General features: G+C 46.9%; 1 protein-coding gene across 2 annotated transcripts in view; it reads right to left on the bottom strand.

The window, feature by feature from the left end:
• The window catches only part of PLPP1 (phospholipid phosphatase 1), a 125,835-nt gene that overhangs the window by 54,046 nt on the left and 49,297 nt on the right, over positions 1 to 22,492 (bottom strand). For both annotated transcript variants that reach the window (XM_074995568.1, XM_074995567.1), the window contains exon 3: positions 18,228 to 18,508. In XM_074995568.1, coding sequence (XP_074851669.1) covers positions 18,228 to 18,508 — 281 coding nt within the window. The remainder of the gene's footprint in view (positions 1 to 18,227; positions 18,509 to 22,492) is intronic.

Here is a 22,492-nt window from a genome sequence, read left to right as displayed (position 1 = left end):
ATTTAACCCATTAGTACAGCAGAGTACACACAGACAGGTGGTTTTATAAGAAATTCGAGCAACTCTTCCTGCATCAGGTCCAGGGAGAAGAGAAACAAAGACTTGCACTCATACAGCTAGTAGAGTCTTGCCAGCAAAAGCTTATTCCCTCAGATGTGAGGAGGAAGTTAATTAGTAAGAATGCAAATGGACAACCACAGCTAAAGGCCTAGGTGGGAAATGGTAGGACAGGACTGGTGGGAGGCAGGCAATAGAGTGGACAGTGGGAGTGTGAAGGGACAGCAGATGTGCATGAGGAGTAAGCAGTAAGAAATGGAGAGGGAAAAAAAGAGTCTTACACCACTTGCAAAAAAATCCACCTGAACCAACTCTTAGAAGACCAAGTGAAAGCAGTCAGGGAAGAGGACAAAGAGAGAGAGGGAGACCTCGGAGAAAGGAATGCAGAAGCCAAGGAGAGCAGATTTAGAAATAGATCCCCAACAAGGGGACAGAGAATGTGCCAGGGAGGCCGAAAGTATGAGGGACTGCTAGTCCGTCTCCACACCTCACTAGCTTGGGCACTATCATAAGAACGTAGGCAAGGCTGTCTTCCAATAGCCACCAGATGCTTCGACAAAATGAACAGAATGGGGCAATTTCGAATGCTTCATTTATTATCAGTACAGCTGCCGCTTAAATGACACTCTCACTATTTTACACATACAGTTGGCATCAGTGCCTTTTTTGTAAAAGGGGGAAAAAAAGTGCCAGTATTCAGCCAGCTCCCTGCCCCTCCCACCATCAAAGCCAATGGCTGGGGTTGCCAAGGTGCCAGTACTCAGTACTAGTACCAAAAAGGCACTCGTTGGGATTACTATTTTGCATTTATCATTAAAATTCATCTGCCATTTTGTTGGCCAGTCACCTAGTTTTGGGAAATCCTTTTAAGGCTCTTCAGTCTGCTTTCATCTTAAGTCTTCAAGAATTTAATAGGATCTGCAAATTTTGCCACTTCATTATCTACCCCTTTTGCCAGATCATTTTATGAATACTAGCAAGTCCCACCCTTTTGTGGCAGCTACAGCTGAAGTACTCATTTGCACAGATAGAAATCGCCCGATTCTAGTAAGTTAAGATGCAGAGCTTTCCCCTTTCAGTATTCAAATCTCTGGCTGGCTGGGTTTTTTAAATATCTAAAAATGTCAAGGGTTTTAATACAGGTTGTACCTCTCTTATCTTGGATTTGCTGGTCTGGCTACTGCTGCAGTCTCAGCCAGTCTGGCAGGCAGCCCCACACGCTGAGTGTGGAGATGGTGGTGGCCCTGGGCAGGGAGCCCTGGTGGGCAGTAACGCACAGCTGCTGCTGGCCCTGGGCATAGTACCACTACCAGCCGGGGAGGAGGCAGCGGCAATGCTGTAGGGAGATAAGCACTTCCCTTCCACCGAGCCTCCTCCTGCCCACCACCCACCCTCCTCCTCCATCCCCTCCTGCTCAGATCCTCCCTTGCACACCAAGCTCCTGCTCAGACCCGCCCCCCCAACTTCAGCCTGTTCCTGCACCCTCCCTCCCAGATCTCTCACTCTCAGCCCACTCCCAAATGCGCCATCCAATGCTGCGCTCTACCTCGCACTCAAATCCCCAAACCCTAGCCCATTCTTGCACCCATTCACTGCCATCCAGACCACACACTTAAGCCCACTCCTGCACACACCCTGACGACAAAACACCCACCCCAGCTTGCTCCTGCACCCTCCCTCCTGGTCAGAGCCCACATACCCACCTCCAGCCCATGGGGTCAAGGCCATGTGGGGAGAAGCCAAACTGTGGCAGGTTCGTCAGGCTTCTGTGACAAGGGCTCCTGCCCTAGCCCCACACCATGGAAGGAGTTCCAGGGGGCCTCTGGCCCCAGACTTGCACTGAAGAGGGGGCTCTGGACCCACGGGAGAGGCTCCAGCGCCAACCCCAGCCCCATAGCAGGGGCTTATGCTACAGGACCTGCCATGGTAGATGGGGGCGGAGGGTGCGGTGGCAGCAGTGTCCACAAAGGGTTCTATTTTTTTAATGGGGGCCTAGCTGGAGGGCCACGCTTGCAGAAAGGGGAAGAGGGATCTGATGGGACAGACAGCTTTCCTTTTATAAGCAGCATATGTGGAGAATAGGATCTGTCCCAGTACGAACCTTGGAGAACACCAGTTACCTCTCCATGCTGAGAATGGAGCATTTATTCCTAATCTTTCAGGCAATCAATCCATGCAAGCACCTTCCCTCTCATCCCATGAAAGCTTACATTGCTCAAGAGACTTCTGTGAGGGACCTTGTCAAAGGCTTTCTGGACTTCTAAGTTCACTATATCCACTGGATTCCCCTTGTCCACGTGCTTGTTGACCCCCTCAAAGAACTCTGATAAACTGATGAGGCACAACTGCCCTTTACTTGAAACTAGGTTGACTTTTCCCTCAATAAATTATGATGTTCACCTATGTGTTGGACTACTCAGTTCTTCACTATAGTTTCCACCAATTTGCCTGGTACTGAAGTTAGATTTACTGGCCCATAGTTGCCAATGTGACCTCTAGAGCTCATTTTAAAGATTGACATCACATTAGCTACCCTTTAGTCTTTTGGTACAGAAGATGATTTAAAGAGACAGGTTACAAACCACAGTTAGTAGTTGTGCAATTGCACATTTGAGTTCTTTCACAACTCTTGGATGAATCCCATCTGGTACTAGGTAACGTATTACTGTTTAGTTTCATCAATTTGTTCTAATGCCTCCTCTAATGAAACCTCAATCCGGGACAGTGCCTCAGATTCGTCACCTATAAAGAAGGTTCAGGTTTGGGAATCTCCCTCACAGCCTCGGACATAAAGACCCATGGAAATAACTCATGTAGTTTCTCTGCAATGACTTCATCCTCCTTGAGTGCTCCTGTAGCATCTTGATCATCCAGTGGTCGCATTAGCTGTTGAAGAGGCTTTCTGCTTCTGATGTACCTATTAATGTTACAGCATTTTTAACAAAACAAAACATGTCTGCTTATTTGCAAAATCACCTGAAAGTGAGAGCAGGTGTTGCCATGGCACCCTTGTAGCCAGCCTCACAAGATACTTAAATGCCAGATGTACTAAAGATTCATGCATCCCTTCGTGTTTCCACCCCAGTTCCAGAGGGCATACAGACATGACTACGGCAAGTCTTGCTCAATAACACCACAAATCAGTGCGGACCAACGCAAAGTCATTTTCAACATCTGAGCCAGATGCCACCAGCAGGATGATTCTTTTTTGGTGATTTGGGTTCTGTCAGTTCCATATTAGCGTGCTGCTCTTTTAAAAATGTCTAAAAACCACTCCTTGCCCCGCTCAAATTCCCAAACCTTCTGTAACTGTTTCAAGGGTACCTTGTTTATGTTTCCTGACATCTGCAGTGAGAGTGTACGTAAAATGAAGGATATGTGCCAGGTCTTCACCCAAGCCCAGAGATGTTCAAACTTAATGCCAGCACTTATCTGATTGTCTGAGCGCAGCCAGACTGTCATGACCTGCTGCAGCTGGGTCTGCTCTGACTAAGCACAGCTAGCTGCAACTGCTGGTTGGGAGCCCAGCACTAAAGGCAATGCTGCCATCAGCAGCAGCACAGAAGTGTAAGGATGGCATCACCATACCATGCCATCCTTACTTCTGTGCTGTAGCCTGTAGAACTGGGGCCTCAGCCAGCAGCCACCACCCTCCAACTGCCCCTCTTCAAAGACAACAGCATAGAAGTAAGGGTGGCAACACCACAACCCCCATTAAAATTACCTTGCAACTCTCCTGCACCTACCTTCTGGGTCATGCATTGTTACCCACTGCCCCTGCCTTTGAAAAAGGCTGCTCTCCTCTGTGAAATTAGTATAGCATAGGGTAAAAGCACAGAAGACTAGATCTCAGGGGGAGGAAGAGACCAGATTTCATAGCCCATGAAACTTTATGGCCATGAATTTGGTAGGGCCCTATGTTTACCCATCCTTCAGGCTTCTAAATGCAAAGGCTGGTCTAAGGAATAAGGTGCACACCACACAGTTAGTAGTTCTCCACATTCATGCGAGTGGTCTCAAAATCCCTAGGCGAATATCATTAGTACCGCTCATAGTGACAGCCATACTCCTGCCTCTCGAAAAAGCAACACTAAGATTTTGGACAACTTCCCTGTGTGTCTATTTTCCCTATCGGTAAGAACAGGTGGGAATGCTAACTCATTCTAGAACAAGATCTACAGGTGGCACCTCCCTCATCTGGCACCTGGAGTGGTCCCAAATGAGGGGCTTTGTTGGCCCTGGGGAGGTCAAGACCCCTGGCTGCCCTGGGGTGGGTGGGGGGGGGGAAGAAGGAGGGCAGCCTGCTGGCCCCTGGCCACTGCCAGCTCCCCACCCCTGGGGCTCCCCAGAGTGGGCTGCCAGTGGGGCTCTCTCTGCCACCAGCAGGGATCTTGCTGCAGCTGCATAGCTGGACCTCTCTCCAGGCAGTCTCTGGGCCAGCAAAGTCTGTGGTCCTGCCAGACCACGGATGTTGCCAGATGAGAGTTTCAATCTGTACTGATCAGAAATGCTGTATAAGAAATATTCACACTAAAACCACAATTGAGCACCATACGTTTGGATTAATTTTAGTGTTTATAAATAAAGACTGACAGTCTGCAAATATGATCTTAAAGGTTACTTCTGTGTATGAAATGTGATAGCCTGCAACAGATTCCCCAACAGAGATTCAGCTAATTTGCATAGTATTGCTTCTTTGCATACTCATCTCATTCCATTGGAAAACCCATGGTCCACTTGCAATCTGCTGCCAGCTGTGCTCAATCACAAGGTTTGTTAAAGTGTCAATGTAGGTCACAAGTTGAAGTCACTCCTTAACTGAGTGTTTCCTTTTCAGTTGTAATGCGCCATCTCTAACTAGGACAGTCCAATTAGTTAGCAAAATACCATCTCAAACAAAGTCTCTATATCTAGCAAACTACAATTATAAAATGGTTATGTATACAGAACAGCCACCCAAAAGAAACTAATCTAGAGCAAGAAAATTCACAGAAAGGTGGCTTTTCTATCTTTAGGCAAGTAAGTATACAGGTTGCTTCCAAACTTTTCCTTGTTTTACTCAGAAGTGTCTAGTTTCCTTCTTTTCCTAAAATTAAGTTAATTTAAAATTAGTGACACATTTTTGTATGTAGTCTTCAAGTAAGTGTGAGATAACACGGTAGCAAGGCTTTAAAAAAATAAAAGCGAAAATGGCTAAAACACTCTGTCAAGGCAGTTTTGAATTCTAAACTGGAATTTTGGCCTGAAAAAAAAAAAACACAACAACATGAAGACATTTCAGTAAAGAGACAAGGAAAGTACTACACTTGGAAAGGAAAAAATGAAAAAGGTTCACAAACAAAATGGGGAACAGAGCAGGCAGAAGTACTGCAGAGAAGGTCTGTGGATTTCAGGAGACAGATTTAACGTGAGCCAACAAGATGCAACAACTATGAAAGGAGCTAGTATTCTGAGAGATAACAGCAGTATCATATGTTTTAAAAAAAACCCATCACAGGAAGTAAGTGACCCTCTACCCTTCACTGATGAGAGCAGAGTTTTGGGCAACTAGAGAGGGATGCAGACAAGCTGTAGAGTGCAGAGGACAGCAACAAAAGTTATAAGAGATAGGAAACCCGAATTATGAGGAAAAGCTTAGTCTTGAGACAGATGACTGAGTTAAGGGCTGTCAAAGAGAACAGTGATAATTTAGTCTCCATGTCCACTGAAGGCAGGACAAGACACAATGGGCTTAATCTTCAGCAAGATATTGAGGTTAGATATAGAGGCTCTGGCTCTGGAAAGCAAAGACAAGAGAGGTTGCAGACACCCATCATAAGAGGTTAAGATCTGATTAAGCAAAAACACCTGTCAGGGATGATTGAAGTATGCCTCATCACCGATGGGTACATGGGTGAGGTGAGATACAGAGAGGACGGAAGGAAAATTGACTATATGACTGCTAGTCCCTTCCAGTCCTCCTTTCCTACAATAATTCAGCTGAGAACATCTCCCACCCCCAACCACCCAAAAAATAAAAGTAATCTAAAAATGTTTCAATCTGATTAAGAATTGGCTTTTATCATCAAGTTCACTGTAAAAAGTCACTAATTAATAGAAACAACTCTAGGAAAGGTCATCACAGAATCAGGGCTTAATGACTTCAAGTCATCTAGTCCAGCACCTTACATTCATGGCAGGACTATACTGCGCTGTTCATACAGTGCCCTTCATCGTCATCGTCATCGTCAGGAGCAGCAGCCGCCAGCTTTAAAATTGAGTGATTGGTTAACCTCTGCATGCAGATTTCTGAAGTGTCAAAAATCTGTTTGAAGACGGCCCTATGTTAAGGTCTGGCAAACAAAGGAATGCAATGGAGTGAAAAGGATAAGAGTCATATCAAGCACACAGCATCAATAGTTTCAAAAGAACCAAAAGGGAAACAAGAGCACAGGTTCCACTGAAAGTCAATGGGATGTGCTCCTAACTCAAGGGTTAACAAACTTTTTGGCCTGAGGGCCACATCTGGGTATGGCAGGTCATGAATGCACATGAAACAACTGAAGAAAACAGGCATCTCAGCCAGCAGGATCCTCAGATGGCTGACCCAGGCACCACCATGGGTGAAGGCCTCCTATCTAGGAAGGGTGGGATTTGACGCTTTTGAGGCTAGGAGAGTCAAAACCCCTGGAGACTGCCTGATGAGGAATGAAGGGAGTCTCCTTTAGGACCAATGCTTTAGGGACTGGTTGATGAAAAGAGCTCCCAGCACCTAATTGGACTTGGAGCAATAGCCTGTGGTCCTGCTGGCCTTGCTCACTGGCTAGTTTAGGAGGAGGCTGGTGCTTCAGGGTTTGAGTGTGTTACCTCTCAGGGGTGGGGTTCTGATCCTGGAAACAACAAATAAGTCTGGGTAAGCAGAGCCAGCCGCAATACAGTGGGTGAGGGCCTAGGGACTGTAGCAGTGGCAGTCACCATGTGCTTCTCCTCCCTGCTTTGCTGAGGCATCAAGCCATTCCCTTCCCCCAGGGAAAGGGGAGGGGCATTCATGGCAGCATGGCTTGCACTACGAGACTCACTCTCACGGTCGCTGCATGCTTTGCTGAAGTACTCTGTTTCCCTTCCCCCAGGAGCTTGGGGAAGGTAGTCCAGGTGTGGCAGAGCAGCCTGTGCTATTATAATAACTTAATGCTCCTTCCCCTGCTTCCTCTAATTTTCAAAAGTCAGATTAGTCTCCTTAGACTAAGTAATGGATGCTGACTGAAGGTAGGCAGAAGGCTAGTCAGTATGCTGCACTGCTCTGTGGTGCCATGATGCCAGATTACTTACTGGTGGCTTTGGGTGGAAAGGTGCCCTATCAAGGAGGTCAGAATAAGACAGGCCTCTCCAAGAACTGTGTGAGAAGAATTAAAGAGCACCTGCCTGAGATGTGCAGGGAGGATCCACGCCTGTGTCCCCAGACACGTTAATATGTTGTTGCAGGGGCCCCAGGCAGTATAGGTCCTACAGCCACCACAGATCACACCCATCTGCCTTCAGCCACTTGTAGCATGATTAAAAATGAGAACTCAGAGGAGCCCTCCCCATCAAGATCCAGCTGTGAAATGTCCTGGAAGGAGGGGATGGAGTGCATAGTTTAAAAAAAGTTCTCAGCTGTTGGTGAGATCAGCTGCTCCATTCACCTGCTGACCACTGCCATCCTCCATGTGTTCCTGGCTGTTGCCAGCGTCAGCCTGAGGAACCTCTTGGGAGTATCCAGACTGTTTGGGGACACCAGTTGTGTTCCCCCACTGGACTCCCATGTAGCTGCTCATAGAAGCAGCATGTGTGTGTCAATGACCCAAAAGGTCCATTTGCTCCCTTGCCTTCTGGTACACCTGCCTGAACACCTTTGTTTTCATGCGGTGCTGCTGGGTGTCCCGGGTGTTTTCTCCATCATGCCCTGTGAGATCTTTGTGTACATGTCTGCATTTCTTTTGTTGCTTTGTAGTTTTGCCAACACAGCTTCACCCTGCACATGGCAATAAGATTCAGGATCTCCTGCAAGCTCCATTCCGTAGCTCACCCGTGACCCTGGGAATTCATTGCCAGATGTGCTGCTGAAGGTGTGCTGCCTGCTCCACTTGCCATGCTGGCCAAAACAGAAAATGTAATTCAAACTTTCCCAGGCCATTTCCTGCACACCTGGAAAGGAGCGGAGCTAGAAGGGGTGGCTAGAGCAGTCACATTGGGGGACTGTGGGGCTCCTCCAACAGGCTAGAAACATCAAACTTCACAATGCACCATCTGTACTACCCTAAGGTCAACTATGCAAGGTGAATTTTGGCACTACTCCTCGTGAAAAGCAGGAGTACAAAAGCTTCAGAGATGTTAAAGTTGGCAGAATATATCCTGTAGTGGGGACTGATTGCTTAGAGGGAAAGACTGAACTTACCTAAATTCAACCTAAATTTCCTGATGTAGACCAAACCTCAGGTCACACACTCTTAACTAGATCACCAGCATTTGAGGGTAACAGACTTAGCTGGGCACTGGGCAAGGTGGGAGAAGGAATGCTCAGCTGTAGGCTTCTTGGAAGTGCCCTAGAGCAAACGTGGTAGGGCTGAGGCCAGCCTCCACCACTCAGCGAAGATGCTTCCCTCCATCTGCACAATGGTGTTATAGTGACACATCTACAGCACTATAGCTCAACTGCTGTAGTAGAGACATAGCCTTTAGAGACTTGTCAGAATTTGTTGCCACAAATGCCTATGACTAGATGTATGACTGACCATTTGTGCATGAACTACACAATACTGGTCCACATATGCCTACAAGTTCTTGGTTCTATTTTTTAGAAATGGAGAGTTTATAAATTCATTTTAGAATATGGAGAAAAACTATGTAGGAAACAGACTAATTTTAGATTGAGGATTAAGTAATTCATTAGCAACAGGGATTCAACAATGAAAGCTCAAAGCTGCCTGTTCCCCCATGCCACTAGCATACTTTTAAAGATTTGGCCTTGTATACAGGTCAGTGATAACAGTCACCTATGTAGGTTTCCAAGGACCTGGAAAATACCTGCAGCAACACTGATATCTTGTACTGGATGGGAAGGACAGACAGACCGACCCCTATTTTACAGGCACTTCTCCTGAGGAAGCAGACGTGGAATAATGAGGTATGCCAAGATTCCTCAATGTGGGCCACGGTTACAACTATTTTGAGATCAAGTCTTTAGATAACTGTTGTTTAAGAAATCTATTTCAAGTGCTTTAACAGTCTCCAGTATCACAGTATAAGTTCTTCAAAAACTTCAATGTATTTATCTGTACAACACTCCTGTGAGGAAAGCAAGTCCTATTACCTCTGTTTTACAGATGGGGAAAGAGAGGCACAGAGAGGCCAAGTTTACAGAGACACTTTCTGGACAGCACAAGGACTTGAATCCAAAGTTTCCTAAAGCTTGGGCTAGTGCTATAACCTCTAAAGAGGATCACCAAATCCAACAGAGCAGATCCCCCCCACTTATGCAGAGGTTGCTTTCTTGGCAGCCCTACATAAGTTGAATATTTGGATAACTTGGGGAGATACCCTTGAGAGGTGGGGAGCCAGGAACCAGGTGTCAGCCTGGCTCCCAGCTGCCCCCTGCTAGCAGGGCCCAGGAAACTGACTAGCCATGTATTGGTCAGTTTTCTGGCTCCCACAGTGTGGTGGGGAGCTGGGAGCCAGGCAGCAGCCTAGCTCCCACCTCCCCTCTGCTGATAGGACCCCAAAAAACTGATCAGTACATTGCAGGTCAGTTTCCCTGGTCCCAACAGCAGAGGGGAGCCAGGAGACAAGCTGCCACCCCCGATAGGACCACATTCCCCACTCCTGTCAGGGGCAGCATCCTGACTCTTGGATGCTGCCCCTGACACGAGTTTGGAGGGCCAGGGGGTGGGAATAAATCGCTGCTGTCAGGCAGCAAGAGTCAGCTTGCCACTGCTGACAGGATCAGTTTCCCTGCTTGGGGGCTGCAGTCACATTAACCCAAAAACATGTGAAACTCAGTTGTGTGTACAGTAAACCCCCAAGAGATGCACAAATCTGGATTATCAGGGTCTTCATGCACTACTAACATCTCTCCCTACCCTATTAAGAGCCCTCTCCAAAACAGCTTATTTCTCCTTTCACTCTTCTGAAGGGAACTCCGCCTCTCAAGTGCAGTTTCTCAAGACATCAGTGCAGCCACTCCCCATCACCCAAGTTGGATGAGTGAAGTGAATGTCTTTCTAGCTTATCAATCGGGGTGGGGTGGGGGGGTCACATCAATGAGGATTTTATTTTTTGTGTTTTTGTTGGCCCCCCCCCCCGCCCCCACTGATTTCTGTAGATCAATGGTCCAACCCCCATCTCCCCCCACCCCCGCCAAAGAAAGCAGTGTTCCCTATCCCAGATTTATACCCTGGTTTTGTGCTGAACGGAACAAAACAAACTGAGCTTAGTCTCCTTCAAACAGGATGAGTCTGTGCAGCTTTTTTACCTCACTGCTTGGAAAAAGCCAGTTTTAAGTTTCAAACAGGACCTATTTTTCTATGTAGAGGATTATACCAAAAATAAGTGTCCTGCTGCTTAAAATAAGGTTTGCTACACCAGGGTCGAGCCAAATGTTACTTATATAGACACAGAGCCCCAGCTGAGAAAGGTCATATCAAGGGCAAAACTGCCTTAGAGACAAAAAACGAGCATGCTACATATATATTTATATTATGTGTAGGTTTTACAATGTTGTGTATCACTTCCCATCCCTTTCTTAATATGAACTCCAGGAGTCAGTTTTTGGTTGTTATTTTTTGGCTTTGTATTTAAAGCAAAGCTAAAATACTATACCATGCTGGCAAGATCTTGCCTCTGGTCCAATTTCTTTCAAGATGGTTTTTCTCCTCAGTTCGAACTTGTTGACAAGATTAAGTATAATTACACAGTCTAAACCACCCTTGGGCAGAAGGGGGAAAAAAAATAATTCCTCTCAATTATTCCTGTTATTTAGGCACGTTGCAGCGTAAGTCAGAGTTCTTTGGACAGTTTGCTAGCCAGTGTGCCTGGAAAAGAGGTCAATATATAAAAGTTTAAGAAAGATATTCACGAAAATAGGATTGTCAGTTTATAGTGCCTTTTCTCAGGATTGAAGTGGGCACTTATGAAGGAAGTATCTGATGACCAAAAACAAAACAAGTACATAAAAATAGACCTACCTTTTTAGAAAGAGGGGGATCTGCAAAAAAATGGGAAAACTGACCCAACAGAACAGCCCACAGGGTAGAAGTCTATCCGAGAATTATCTGAACTCACCTCAGACCAACTGAACACAGGTCATCTTCAGCCACAACATTAAAAAAAAAAAATCAAACCATTTATAAAAATAAAATAAATAAAAAAGCAGACCCGAATACACAGCCTAAAAACGGTAACCTGCTCTACTACTCACAGCATAAGCTGCAGTTGATTTCTGTACTGTAGTGTGTATTTAGTGAAGTGTAGTTCACCCTGTTACCAAAGAAAAACAAGTTTCTCAAGCAGGTCACAGCACATCTGTTTCTGTTGCTAATTTCTCTTTTTGCCTTTTAATTTTACTGAGTATTAAATGTGTTTAAAAACTAGCTTTTTGGGCTGGATAATGGACAAAATACACCAAACTATCCTCTTGACTGTTGCATATTTTATGCAGATCTGTTTCATTTGTATTTAAAATAGAAGAAAGAAGTTACTCACCTGTAATAACAATGGTTCTTCGAGATGTGTCCCTGTGGGTCCTCCACAATAGGTGTCGGGCTCGCCCAGCATCGCAGATCAGAATTCTTCTAGCAGTTTCTATTGGATCGCGCATGCGCCGACACACACCGCTCCCTTGTGTGCCCCCGGCCATGTGCGTGATCCGGTCCCCGCCAGTTCCTTGACCAACCGGCTCGAATGCTCCTGAAAAACACCAGACAGAGATCCGAAGCGGGGAGGATGGGCGGGTGGTGGAGCACCCACGGGGACACATCTCGAAGAACCATCATTACTACAGGTGAGTAACTTCTCTTTCTTCTTCGAGTGGTCCCCATGGGTGCTCCACAACAGGTGACTACCCAGCAGTAACCCAAGTAAGGAGGTGGGTAATCGACTCATGTGCAACTTGCCCCTGAGAGGACTGCTGCCGACAGATGGGTATCCTCCTCCAATACCCAATGCACGGCATAATGCTTGGCGAAGGTGTCGTAGGATAACCAGGTCGCCGCCCTACAGATGTCTTAACGGGATGCCCTTGAAGGAGGCTGTTGACGCCGCCACCGCCCTGGTGGAGTGAGCCCTAGGCGGAGCCAGCAAAGGGGTCTTTCGAAGCTCGTAACACATTTTTATATAGGACACAACGTGCTTTGAAATTCTCTCTGGAGAGAGGCCTTCCCCTTTTGACCTGGGAGCAAGAGACACCCGAAGCCTGTCTGTTTTCCAGAAGGACTTAGTTCTGTCTATGTGGAAGGACAACGCCCTGCTCACATCTAGGAGATGTAGGCGCGCCTCCTTGCTGGAGCTGTGAGGCTTCGGGTAAAACGAGGGTAAAACTATTGGTTCGTTAAGATGGAACTCCGAGAAAGCTTTTGGAACAAAGGCTGGGTGTAACCATAAGGTTACCGCCTCCTTTGAGAATACTGTGCAGGGCGGTGTTGCCAGCACTGCTGCGAGCTCGCTCACCCTGCGGGCTGACGTAATCGCAAGGAGGAAGATTGTTTTCATAGTAAGGAGTCGGAGGGGTACCATGGCTAATGGTTCGAAAGGTGGTCCCGATAGTGTGTGGAGCACCAAGTCCAAACTCCACGACGGCGGAAGCGGTTTTCGAGGGGGGATACAGGTTTACCAGCCCCTTCAACAACCTTGTGACGATAGGGTGGGTGAATACAGTGGGCCCTTCCTCTGTATGCCGAAAAGCTGATATAGCAGCGAGGTGGACCTGTAGCGAGGATAGAGAAAGCCCGTCGTGTTTGAGGTCCAATAGGTATTCTAGTATTACACTTATAGGAACGTCAAGGGGAGCTAACTGTTTGGCGGAACACCAGGCTGTAAATAGAGTCCATTTCTGTTCATAAGTCCAACTGGTGGAGGTCCTTCGGCTACACTCCAAGACTTGTTGTACTCCCTCCGTACACATGCTCTAAGGCGCTGAGCCATGGATTAACCATTCTTGTAGGCGCAGTCCGTGAGGGTGCAGGTGCACTATGGACCCCTGAGCCTGCGTGAGTAAGTCCAGCGCCACCAGTAGGGAGAGTGGTGGACGATCCAACATGCGTAGAAGCAAGGGAAATCATTGTTGCAGGTCCCAAGTTGGAACTATGAGTATCATGCAAGCTCTCCCCCTTCTGGCTTTCTGCAGAACCTCGTGGATAAGTGTTGTGGGGGGAAAAACACGTAGAGTAGAGGGCCCTTCCATGAAATCATAATGCGTCCCCCAGGAACCCCCGCCCGATTCCTGCTCTGGAGCAGTACTGGGGACACATTGTACTGGGTGGCAAACCAAATCGACCTGGGGAAACCCCCATGTACAAGATATGCGCCGTAGCAGGTCGGAGCTGATCTGCCATTTGTGCGTGACTGCGAAGCGCCTGCTCAGCTGATCTGCCTTCATGTTGTGGGTGCCCGGCAAGTATGAGGCTTTCAACGTTATGTTGTTGGTGATGCACCAGTTCCACAATCGGACTGCTTCCGCACATAACGTGCGGGATCGTGCCCCTCCTTGTCGACTGATGTAGAACATAGTGGAGGTACTGATCCCAACTACCTTGCCATGCAGGTATTCTCGAAAACGCCTGCACGCATTGAACACTGCTCTGAGCTCCAGTATGTTTATGTGCAGTGTCTGTTCCGCAGGGGACCATAGCCCTTGCGTCACGTTGCTGCCAAGGTGCGCTCCCCATCCTATGTGGGAGGCATCGGTAGTAAGAAAAATTGCAATTTGTGGTTGGTGGAAGGGCACCCCCACTAGCAGATTCTCGGGGTTTTGCCACTACGCTAGGGATCTGCGCACCTCCGTCATGGGTGACACTACCCTGTGGACAGTGTGGGATGCCGGTTTGTAAATGCTCACCAGCCAATGCTGCAGGCTTCGCATGTGTAACCTGGCATTCTGTACCACAAACGTCGCTGCCGCCATGTGCTCCAACCGTTGCAGACACGTTAGGACTGGCACCGTGGTGCTGTACGTCATGACTTGCACCAGGGAGTTGATGGCGTGGAAGCAGGCATTGGGCAAGTATACTCTTGCTGTGATAAAACTTATGCGTGCCCCTATGAACTCTATATCTTGCGGGGGTTCGGTCTTTGACTTTGCTAGGTTGATGACTAGGCCCAGTGAAGTAAACGTGTAGGGGCCTCAAAAGGCAGAGGCAGAGGTCCTTTCAGCAGGCAGTCGTCCAGATATGGGAAAATAAAACACCCCGTCTGTGCAGGTAGGCTGATACCGCTGCCAGGGTTTTGGTAAAGACTCTGGGTGCCAAGGAGAGGCGGAACTGAAGAACCCTGTACTGGACATGTTCCCCGCCGACCGTGAAGCGGAGGAAGCGCCTGTGTGCTGGGTAGATTTTTATATGAAAGTAAGCATCTTGTAAGTCAAGGGCTGCAAACCAGTCTCCATCGTCCAGTGCCGTAAGTATGGAGGCAACTGTCATTATCCAAAAGCGTTGCTTGCGCAAGTAACGGCTGAGGCCCCGTAGATCCAAAAATCAGCCGCCAGCCTCCTGTTTTCTTCTCTGTTAGAAAGTAGCATGAATAAAAACCTTTCCCTTGGAATTGTTCCGGCACTCTTTCCACCACCCCTATGAACACGAGGTGATCTACCTCCTGCTTCAGCCTCGCCTCGTGGGCAGCGTCCCTGAGATGAGGCCGGCTGGGAGGCTTCATCGGTGGAAGTGACTGGAAAGGGATCGTGTAACCCGTGGCTATAATTTCTAGCACCCATTTGTCTGTGGTGATCTTTTGCCATTGGGAGTGGAACGCTTTGAGGCAATGATGCAACAGGAGATGAGAATGGCACTGAGCGATGGTATTGATAGTGCAGCCCCCGACATACCCGTCAAACTTGCTGTCTCTGGGTCTGTCCTGAGGGTGTATGGCTTTGTTGAGGACGTCGCCTGGGAGCCCTGTACTGCTGCTGCTGCTGATCGCGCCCTCGGTCGTAGCCTCGCTGATATTGTGCGCGCTGTGGTTGGTAAGCATAGCGTCTTTGCTGAGGATAGAATTTCTTTTTCTTGTATGGGGGGGGGGGGGGGGGAGTATAAATACCCAAGGCCCTAAGTGTGGCCCTCGAGTCTTTGCTGGAGTGGAGGACTGAGTCGGTTGAGTCCGCAAACAGCTTTTGCTTATCAAAGGGAAGATCCATGAGCTTCGCCTGTAGGTCTCTGGGGATACCAGACATCTGGAGCCAGGATTCCCTACGCATTACCACCGCTGTGGCTGTTGAACGTGCCGCTGTGTCTGCCATGTCCAGGGCAATCTGGACTCCCGTCCGCGATGCCGCATAGCCCTCTTGGACAATCACCTTTCACACTGGCTTCTTGTCCTCTGGGAGTGAATCAATGAGGGGAAAGAGTCTAGAGTAATTGTCAAAGTTATGGTTTGATAGATGTGCTGTGTAATTTGCCATGCTCAATAATAGGGTAGAGGAGGAATAGACCTTCCTGCCAAACAGCTCTAGCTTCTTAGCATCTTTATCCGACCCCCCTCCCCCGATTTGTACTGAGACGTCTTTGACCTCTGCTGGGACGATTCGACCACCAAAGAATTGGGTTGTGGGTGACTAAAGAGGAACTCTATGCCCTTGGCTGGGACGAAGTACTTCTTATCTGCTCTCTTATTCATAGGCGGAATAGAAGCCAGAGTCTGCCATATGTTAGTGGCTGACTCCATAATGGCTTTGTCCAGCGGGATAGCTATTTTAGATGAAGCTGGGGGTCTCAAATTTTTCAGGAGTTTGTGATGTTTCTCCTGCACCTCTGCTATTTGAATGTCCTGTGTGAATGCTACTCTTTTGAACAGCTCCTAGAATTGTTTAAGGTCATCCAGAGGAGAGACATCCCCGGGGACAATTGCCTCATCTGGGGAAGATGAGGAGGAACTGCTGGGGTAAACCTCCCCCAAATCCTCTGGCTCCTGAGTTCAGTGATATACTTGCTCCCTGGAAGACTGCAAAGAGAAGTCTTGGGACTCTGGACCTAATTTCCCCTGGGACAACTGTGTTCCCGTCCCAGAGCGAGAGTGTACACGGGAGTATTGACGAGTAGTAGGAGAGGACCTGCCCCCGGATCTAGACCTGCGGTGTCTGTGTTCAGCATGATGAGGACGACCATAGCAGCATGGGCAAGGGCCCGGTGATGGAGACCTGGACCACGATCGGGGAGCGTACCCATGATGTCTGGGAGAGCGGGACCTCCGCGACGACCTAGATAGTGGTGAAGCCGGTTTGTGATAGTACTCAAGCGGATCCATGCCCAAAAATGGTGAAGGTGGCCCGAGCCACAGCGAAATTGGTTGGAGGAACGGAGAGGGAGGCCAAAGATAAGCCGGTGGAGTTACAGCCCGGCGGTGCGGCGTGTGTATCTTGGAGGCGGGGGGCCTGGGTGATAAGGGCAGCGCGGCCCTGCCTGGAGATGGACTAAGGTGACGAGTTTTTGCTTTTGCCTTGTCCCTCCCCTGTGGGGTGGGCACCACCCCCTCCCGTGCCAGGGATCTCCGCCCCGCTGTCGACACCGTCAGCGGCGGTGCCGTGCGGGTAGCCTCCTCCGGCGCCAATAGGCTCTGTGCTGGGTACCCCTGCGTCGTCGGCGCCGCGGAAGCCAGTGCCGCATGCGTCGGTGCTGCCGATTCCGGCGCTTGCGGCGCCTTCCGTGCCGCCTGTTGTGTAATTGGAGGCTCGGCCTCTGCCACATGCACTGCTGCGCTGCCGCTTTCATGAGCTCACAGCTGGGGGCTCTGCATTCTGCTCGTCCTGCTCGCTGGGCCCGCCAGCAAGGATCGAACCAGGGAGAGTTTCCTCCTCTTCTGCACAGAGGTGGTCAAAGAGGCTGCCTTCCTTTTATACGACCCAGAGCGCCCTTCTGCGTGAGGCTTCTCCAGCGGTTCAGGCTGGAGAGCCTTATCAAACAAGATCATTTTGAGCCTCATCTTTGTCTTTCCTGGCCCCGGCTGTAAGCTTAGCGCAGTGGGAACACTTCTGGGTAACGTGCGACTCTCCCAGGCAGCGAATGCATTCACTATGCCCATCAGAGGCCGGCATAGCCTTGTGGCATGACTCACACTTATTAAACCCCGAAGAAGCCATTGCCATGAGTCTTTACTGTTAATAGGGTACTTAGCCACTAATCAGTGCTTTCTAACCCCAAATAACATTCACGGCCTTCAGGGCAGCGGGCGGCTTAACAGCCTTCTTGCCCGCCCCTCTCTCCTTCATTCCTCTTCTCTCTGCTGTCTAATAGTCTCTCTTTTTTTAATAGTGACAAAACAAACGAACTACACGTAAAAAACAACTCTTATCTGTCTCTGGCCTTAGCCAGAGTGGATTCCGTCTGCAGCCAATGGCGGTTGAGAAGGAACTGGCGGGGACCGGATCGTACGCATTGCCGGGGGTGCGCAAGGGAGCGGTGCATGTCAGCGCATGTGCGATCCAATAGAAACTGCTAGAACTCTGATCTGCGGTGCCGGGCAAGCCTGACCCCTATTGTGGAGCACCCACGGGGACCACTTGAAGAATTATATTTCTCCCTTCGTCAAAGTCCCCCTAGAGAAGCCTGGGAAGGTAACTTTCAGACATTCTCTCATGAAGAACATTCAGTGGTTTGCTTTTGAAATGGACCCTATGTGACTGACACCAATTTAAAGGGTTAAAGCACATCTGTCACCCAAAACTAATGAAGAAAACAACTGGAGACAGTTTGTGTATAAACTAAATATTCTGTTCCTATGGCTGAAAGACTAAAATTTGTGGGTTTAAGGGAAAAGAAAGGGGAGAAATAAAAGGCAGTCTAGTGCTTGAGCATGTGCTTATAGTGATGTAATAGACACATAGTGAATCTCAAATCATTTCTAATGGATTCCTGGAAGATGCAGTAATAGAACTCAACCCATCAAACCCTCACTACCTCCAGTGTTTTACAAAAACACATCTTCCTTCAGGACCAAAAGTACATTAGGTTACTCACCTTCCCTCATTAACTTTTGCTTTATCTCCTTGACATGGGAAGTTTTCAATGTAACCTAGACTGCAGTTGACCCGTACCCAATCAGGCTGGCATATAGCCAAGAAGTGAGGCCGCAGTCTACCTATGGAGTACTTGGCAATGTCCGTGAGTGATTGGCTAGCAGCCGCACCAAAAATGAAGGTTCCAATGGCTTTGTAAATAGTGGCTATGTAGTTATTTCTGACAAACGAATTCGAGTGCAAACGATTATAATAGACAGACAGGGCTTCTCCTACGATCATCTGAAAAAGAAAAAGACAAAGACAAAGTTAAATAGAGAAACACACCTATGTCTTCAGAAAAAGACATTGTCAGTCAACAGTGGTCATAAGTCTTGTCTATGTCAATATAGATTGAATTTCCCGTTTTAAACCTTGTAAAATTGTTGAACTGGTGGAAAGCAGCAAAGATTTCCTGGGAGTCGCTCAAGTATAGATTCCAATGACTGAGCTGACAATTGTAAATAGCTTTTGTGTAAACAGGAAAGTTTGTTTTTGTTTCCTGACTTGTATGCAGTTGTAACGGTGGTGGTTTTAATAGACACTCTAGAAACCCCGAGTCCTGTCCCCCCCACACGCAGATAACTAACAAACAAAGCCCCATTGTTCCCATACTACTTCACACTGAACTTGATGAATAGCCCCCTTCCCAAGAGATATTTTAAGTAAGCCTTCTATTCATTCTTTGCCTTCCGAATGTAAGTTAACAGATGTGGCAGAAGCATGGCGGTTTTCCAACATCAGGAACTTAGTTGGACTGTAGCATCTCTGGCATCAATATTCAGATTCAGCCCTTTCAATTATATAATCTGCGAACCTTCTATTCCTCAGTTAATCTTAAAAACACAGGCTTCCTCTAGGAAGCTAAGTTTTAATAAACTGAGAATACCTCATGCTTCTGATTTTCCTATTTTTGGCATTGTAGTGGCAGATTTGTTTTTATAAAGCCGTGAGGTTTTCGGTGTTGTCCCTACACTTGAGTGTCTCAGGGCAAATGGGTAAAAGTGATATTGTAAACTATTTAAAACTTATGTAATTATAAACATTCAGTTCCTGGGAGATAAGATGCAAAAAAAAAAAAAAAAAAAAAAAAAAGCAGCGTGATTTTTTTTTTTTTTTAGATCCATCAACCCATTGAAATAAAATCCACCATTTTAAAAAAAAAAAAAAATCACGCTGCTTTTTTTTTTTTTTTTTTTTTTTTTTTTTCCCCCCTTCCTTGCATGAAGATATGAAAAAGCTGTTTTAAACAAAAACTGAAAGGCTGTGTCTACACTAGCTCAAGACTTTGAAGTACCCATGCAAATGGCCATTTCGAAGTTTAGTAATGAAGCGCCGAAATACATATTCGGCACCTCGTTAGAATGCCGCCAGCCGTGGCACTTCGAAATTGACGCAGCTCGCCACCACGCGGCTCATTCAGACGGGGCTTCTTTTGGAAAGGACCTTGGCAACTTCAAAATCCCCTTATTCCTATCTGCTGTTAGAAATAGGGGATTTCGAAGTTTCCGGGGTCCTTCTGAAAAGGAGCCCCATTTGGATGAGCCGCACCAATTTCGAAGTGCCACGGCTGCCAGCATTCTAATGAGGCGCTGAATATGTGTTTCAACGCTTCATTAGTAAACTTCAAAATGGCCATTTAGAAGTTTTGGGTTAGTGTAGAAGTAGCCAAAATGTTTAAGTTTTGCTAATTTTCACAGTACTGTTCTACTTCTGAAGACACAACGATTAAGACAACCAAGGACTTGATTCTGTACCATTGTGTTTAAAACGAGTGCAAAATAAAATGTAAAACGCCATTGCTGATTTACACACACTTTTTACAGGATGTAAGTAGCTACAAAAAGTGTACAGAAAATGGATGATCAACCATGTGTACAAGACTGACATTTCAACACTCAGATTCAGAGCAAGATGCACGTTTGTGAATTCAATGGGCAAGTCCTCTGGCACCTTAAAGGCCAAATAAATGTATTTGGGCATAATCTTTCAGGTTTGTTTTTAAAAACAAGACGCAAAGTATCATTTCCCCCAATGGATTTCCCTTCAGGAATCTGATGCATCTGGCAGTGTTTTTGACTCTCAAAACCTTATGCACAAGTAAATCCACTAGTCTTTAAGGTGCCACGGGACATCTTCTTGGTTTTGTAGACAGACAACCACTGCTACCCCGAGATTTGGAGCTTCATGAATGTGACATGCTACTTTTCAGCACAAGAAAAAAGTTACTGCAATCATAGGATAGGTGCTAACTCCTAATGGGGGACAGGACAGACATGAGAAAAAAAGGCATCCGTTTCAATCTTGCAGCAGAGCCTGCAGTCACAAAACCATCCTCTCCAATACCACCACAAACAAGAGACAAGACCCTGGGTGAAATATATTCACTAGGGAATGAGTGGACTTAGCCTTGTGACTTGCATTACTCTACCCATAACTCTAAAATTTTTCTTTAACAGGTTGTTCCATTTGCAAGACAGTTGTGTAAGAGGTATTAAGCCACATCTGCCTCTTCCCTCACCACTTTACCACCTCCCAATTTTAGTCCTAGTATTTCATAAGCCAATTTACATTACTGTTGTAATACTACAATTTGTGACAGTATCACCCTTCACAAGAAAGTGTATTTCAAAATGTCAAATACAAAATAAAGCATATTGCAATTCCCAGATGTATATTGTTGTCTGGCTATCTTGGACTGGAAATACTAAGGGGCATTTACCCAAATGGGCCCCACTTGCTTAAGCAAGGTGTCTAACTTTAGAAATATGACCACTCTTAAGCTACGGGTTGAACTGCTCTCCTCTGGCACCCTCAGGACCTGACCAGTGCCACATGAGAATTTTCTGGATTATGGGAGGTCAGTATGTTCTAGTTTACTGAGTTCTGAGACATTTAGGGCTAAATTACAGCACGGAACACAGAGCCAGGACTGGAGACTGCAAATGTTAAATGGGATCATGGGAAACTTGGCCACACATGGAAAGCAGTTATCTAGCTAACTAAAATCATGCCAGAGAGTTCTGGCTAAGAGAGGTTCAACCTTAAGAGTCTGACATACTAGAGAACCTGACTGATTTTGGAACCTTGGAAAGAAAGGTTCAATAATGTTACTGAGAGGGTTGATCCAAATTTACTTCAGTTGGCATTGCCACCCTCTCCATTGACCCAGATGGGCTACCGGATCAGACCCATCTTCACTGGGGAGGATGGTGACTGACAGAGGACCTTTGTGTGAAAGAAAGGATGTATGGGTCACTGAAAACTTATGGAGAAAGAGGAATTGAAGCCCAGGGTGTATTACATGCAAAACACACAAAGGCACCAATTATGTAAGTTAGGATAACACATACTGAAGACTTTATTAAAAGGAGGAGCGATGTCTAATGAAAGTTGTACTCATTTTGCTTTGTGCTAGCAGCTCATTCTCTTGTCACTGAAAAAGACAAAAGTTACTTCAATTTACACCAGCAAAAAAGAGCAGAATTAAGTCCAGAGTTCTAAAAGGTCTTCGCAAAAAGTTTTGCTCATGTAGACTACAAATTTACACTTTGTATGGGGAAAAAATAAATTAGCAATTTTTGAACAGCTGGTAGCAGTGGCTACAAAAAAGTGACTATTTGTGACAGCAAGTAAATGTCATTTTATTGTGACCAAGGACTGAGATTCTGATAGCATCCGGCTGAGCAATAAAGCCCCACTGAAGCCAGTGGGGCTGTATCAGTATACAGAGCAATCAGAGCGGGACACTGAAATCAGTTTCCTCCTTTAGTGACTGGTGAAGGAAAAAAATAAACTGGGGTAGGGGACAGGAACAAGGCAGCATAATTTGGTTTTGGCAGAAGTGTTTCTTCCTGCTAAACCTGCTTTAAACATCTCTGGTGGGAGTCTGTTTGCCCCATACAAGTTATGGGGTTTCCCCCCGAGTCCCCCAACACCAAAAAAGTCCCTCTTCAGTATGAGAGCAGCTGACATCATGACACATCATGAGAAAGTGAATCAGAAGAGAACTGTTACTTTACAAGTTTACTATTGGCATAGGAGTTTTCCCAGTTATTTGAAAAGAAGAAGTTATGAGCAGTTCAGTTTGTTTCACAAATGCTGATTTTTTTTTCTAGAATCAAAAAACAGGCTGACTTCCTCTCTGCCCCCAAAAAGCACACCATAAAAAATGCACATGCTTATGGTTAGGCATGGAATGGAATAGTCCCCACACTCAAAAGGTGT

This window comes from Carettochelys insculpta, chromosome 5 (assembly GCF_033958435.1).
Source record: "Carettochelys insculpta isolate YL-2023 chromosome 5, ASM3395843v1, whole genome shotgun sequence".
Lineage (NCBI taxonomy): Eukaryota > Metazoa > Chordata > Testudines > Carettochelyidae > Carettochelys > Carettochelys insculpta.
The sequence above is the reverse complement of the archived record's forward strand: the minus strand, read 5'-3'. Positions and strand labels throughout refer to the sequence as shown.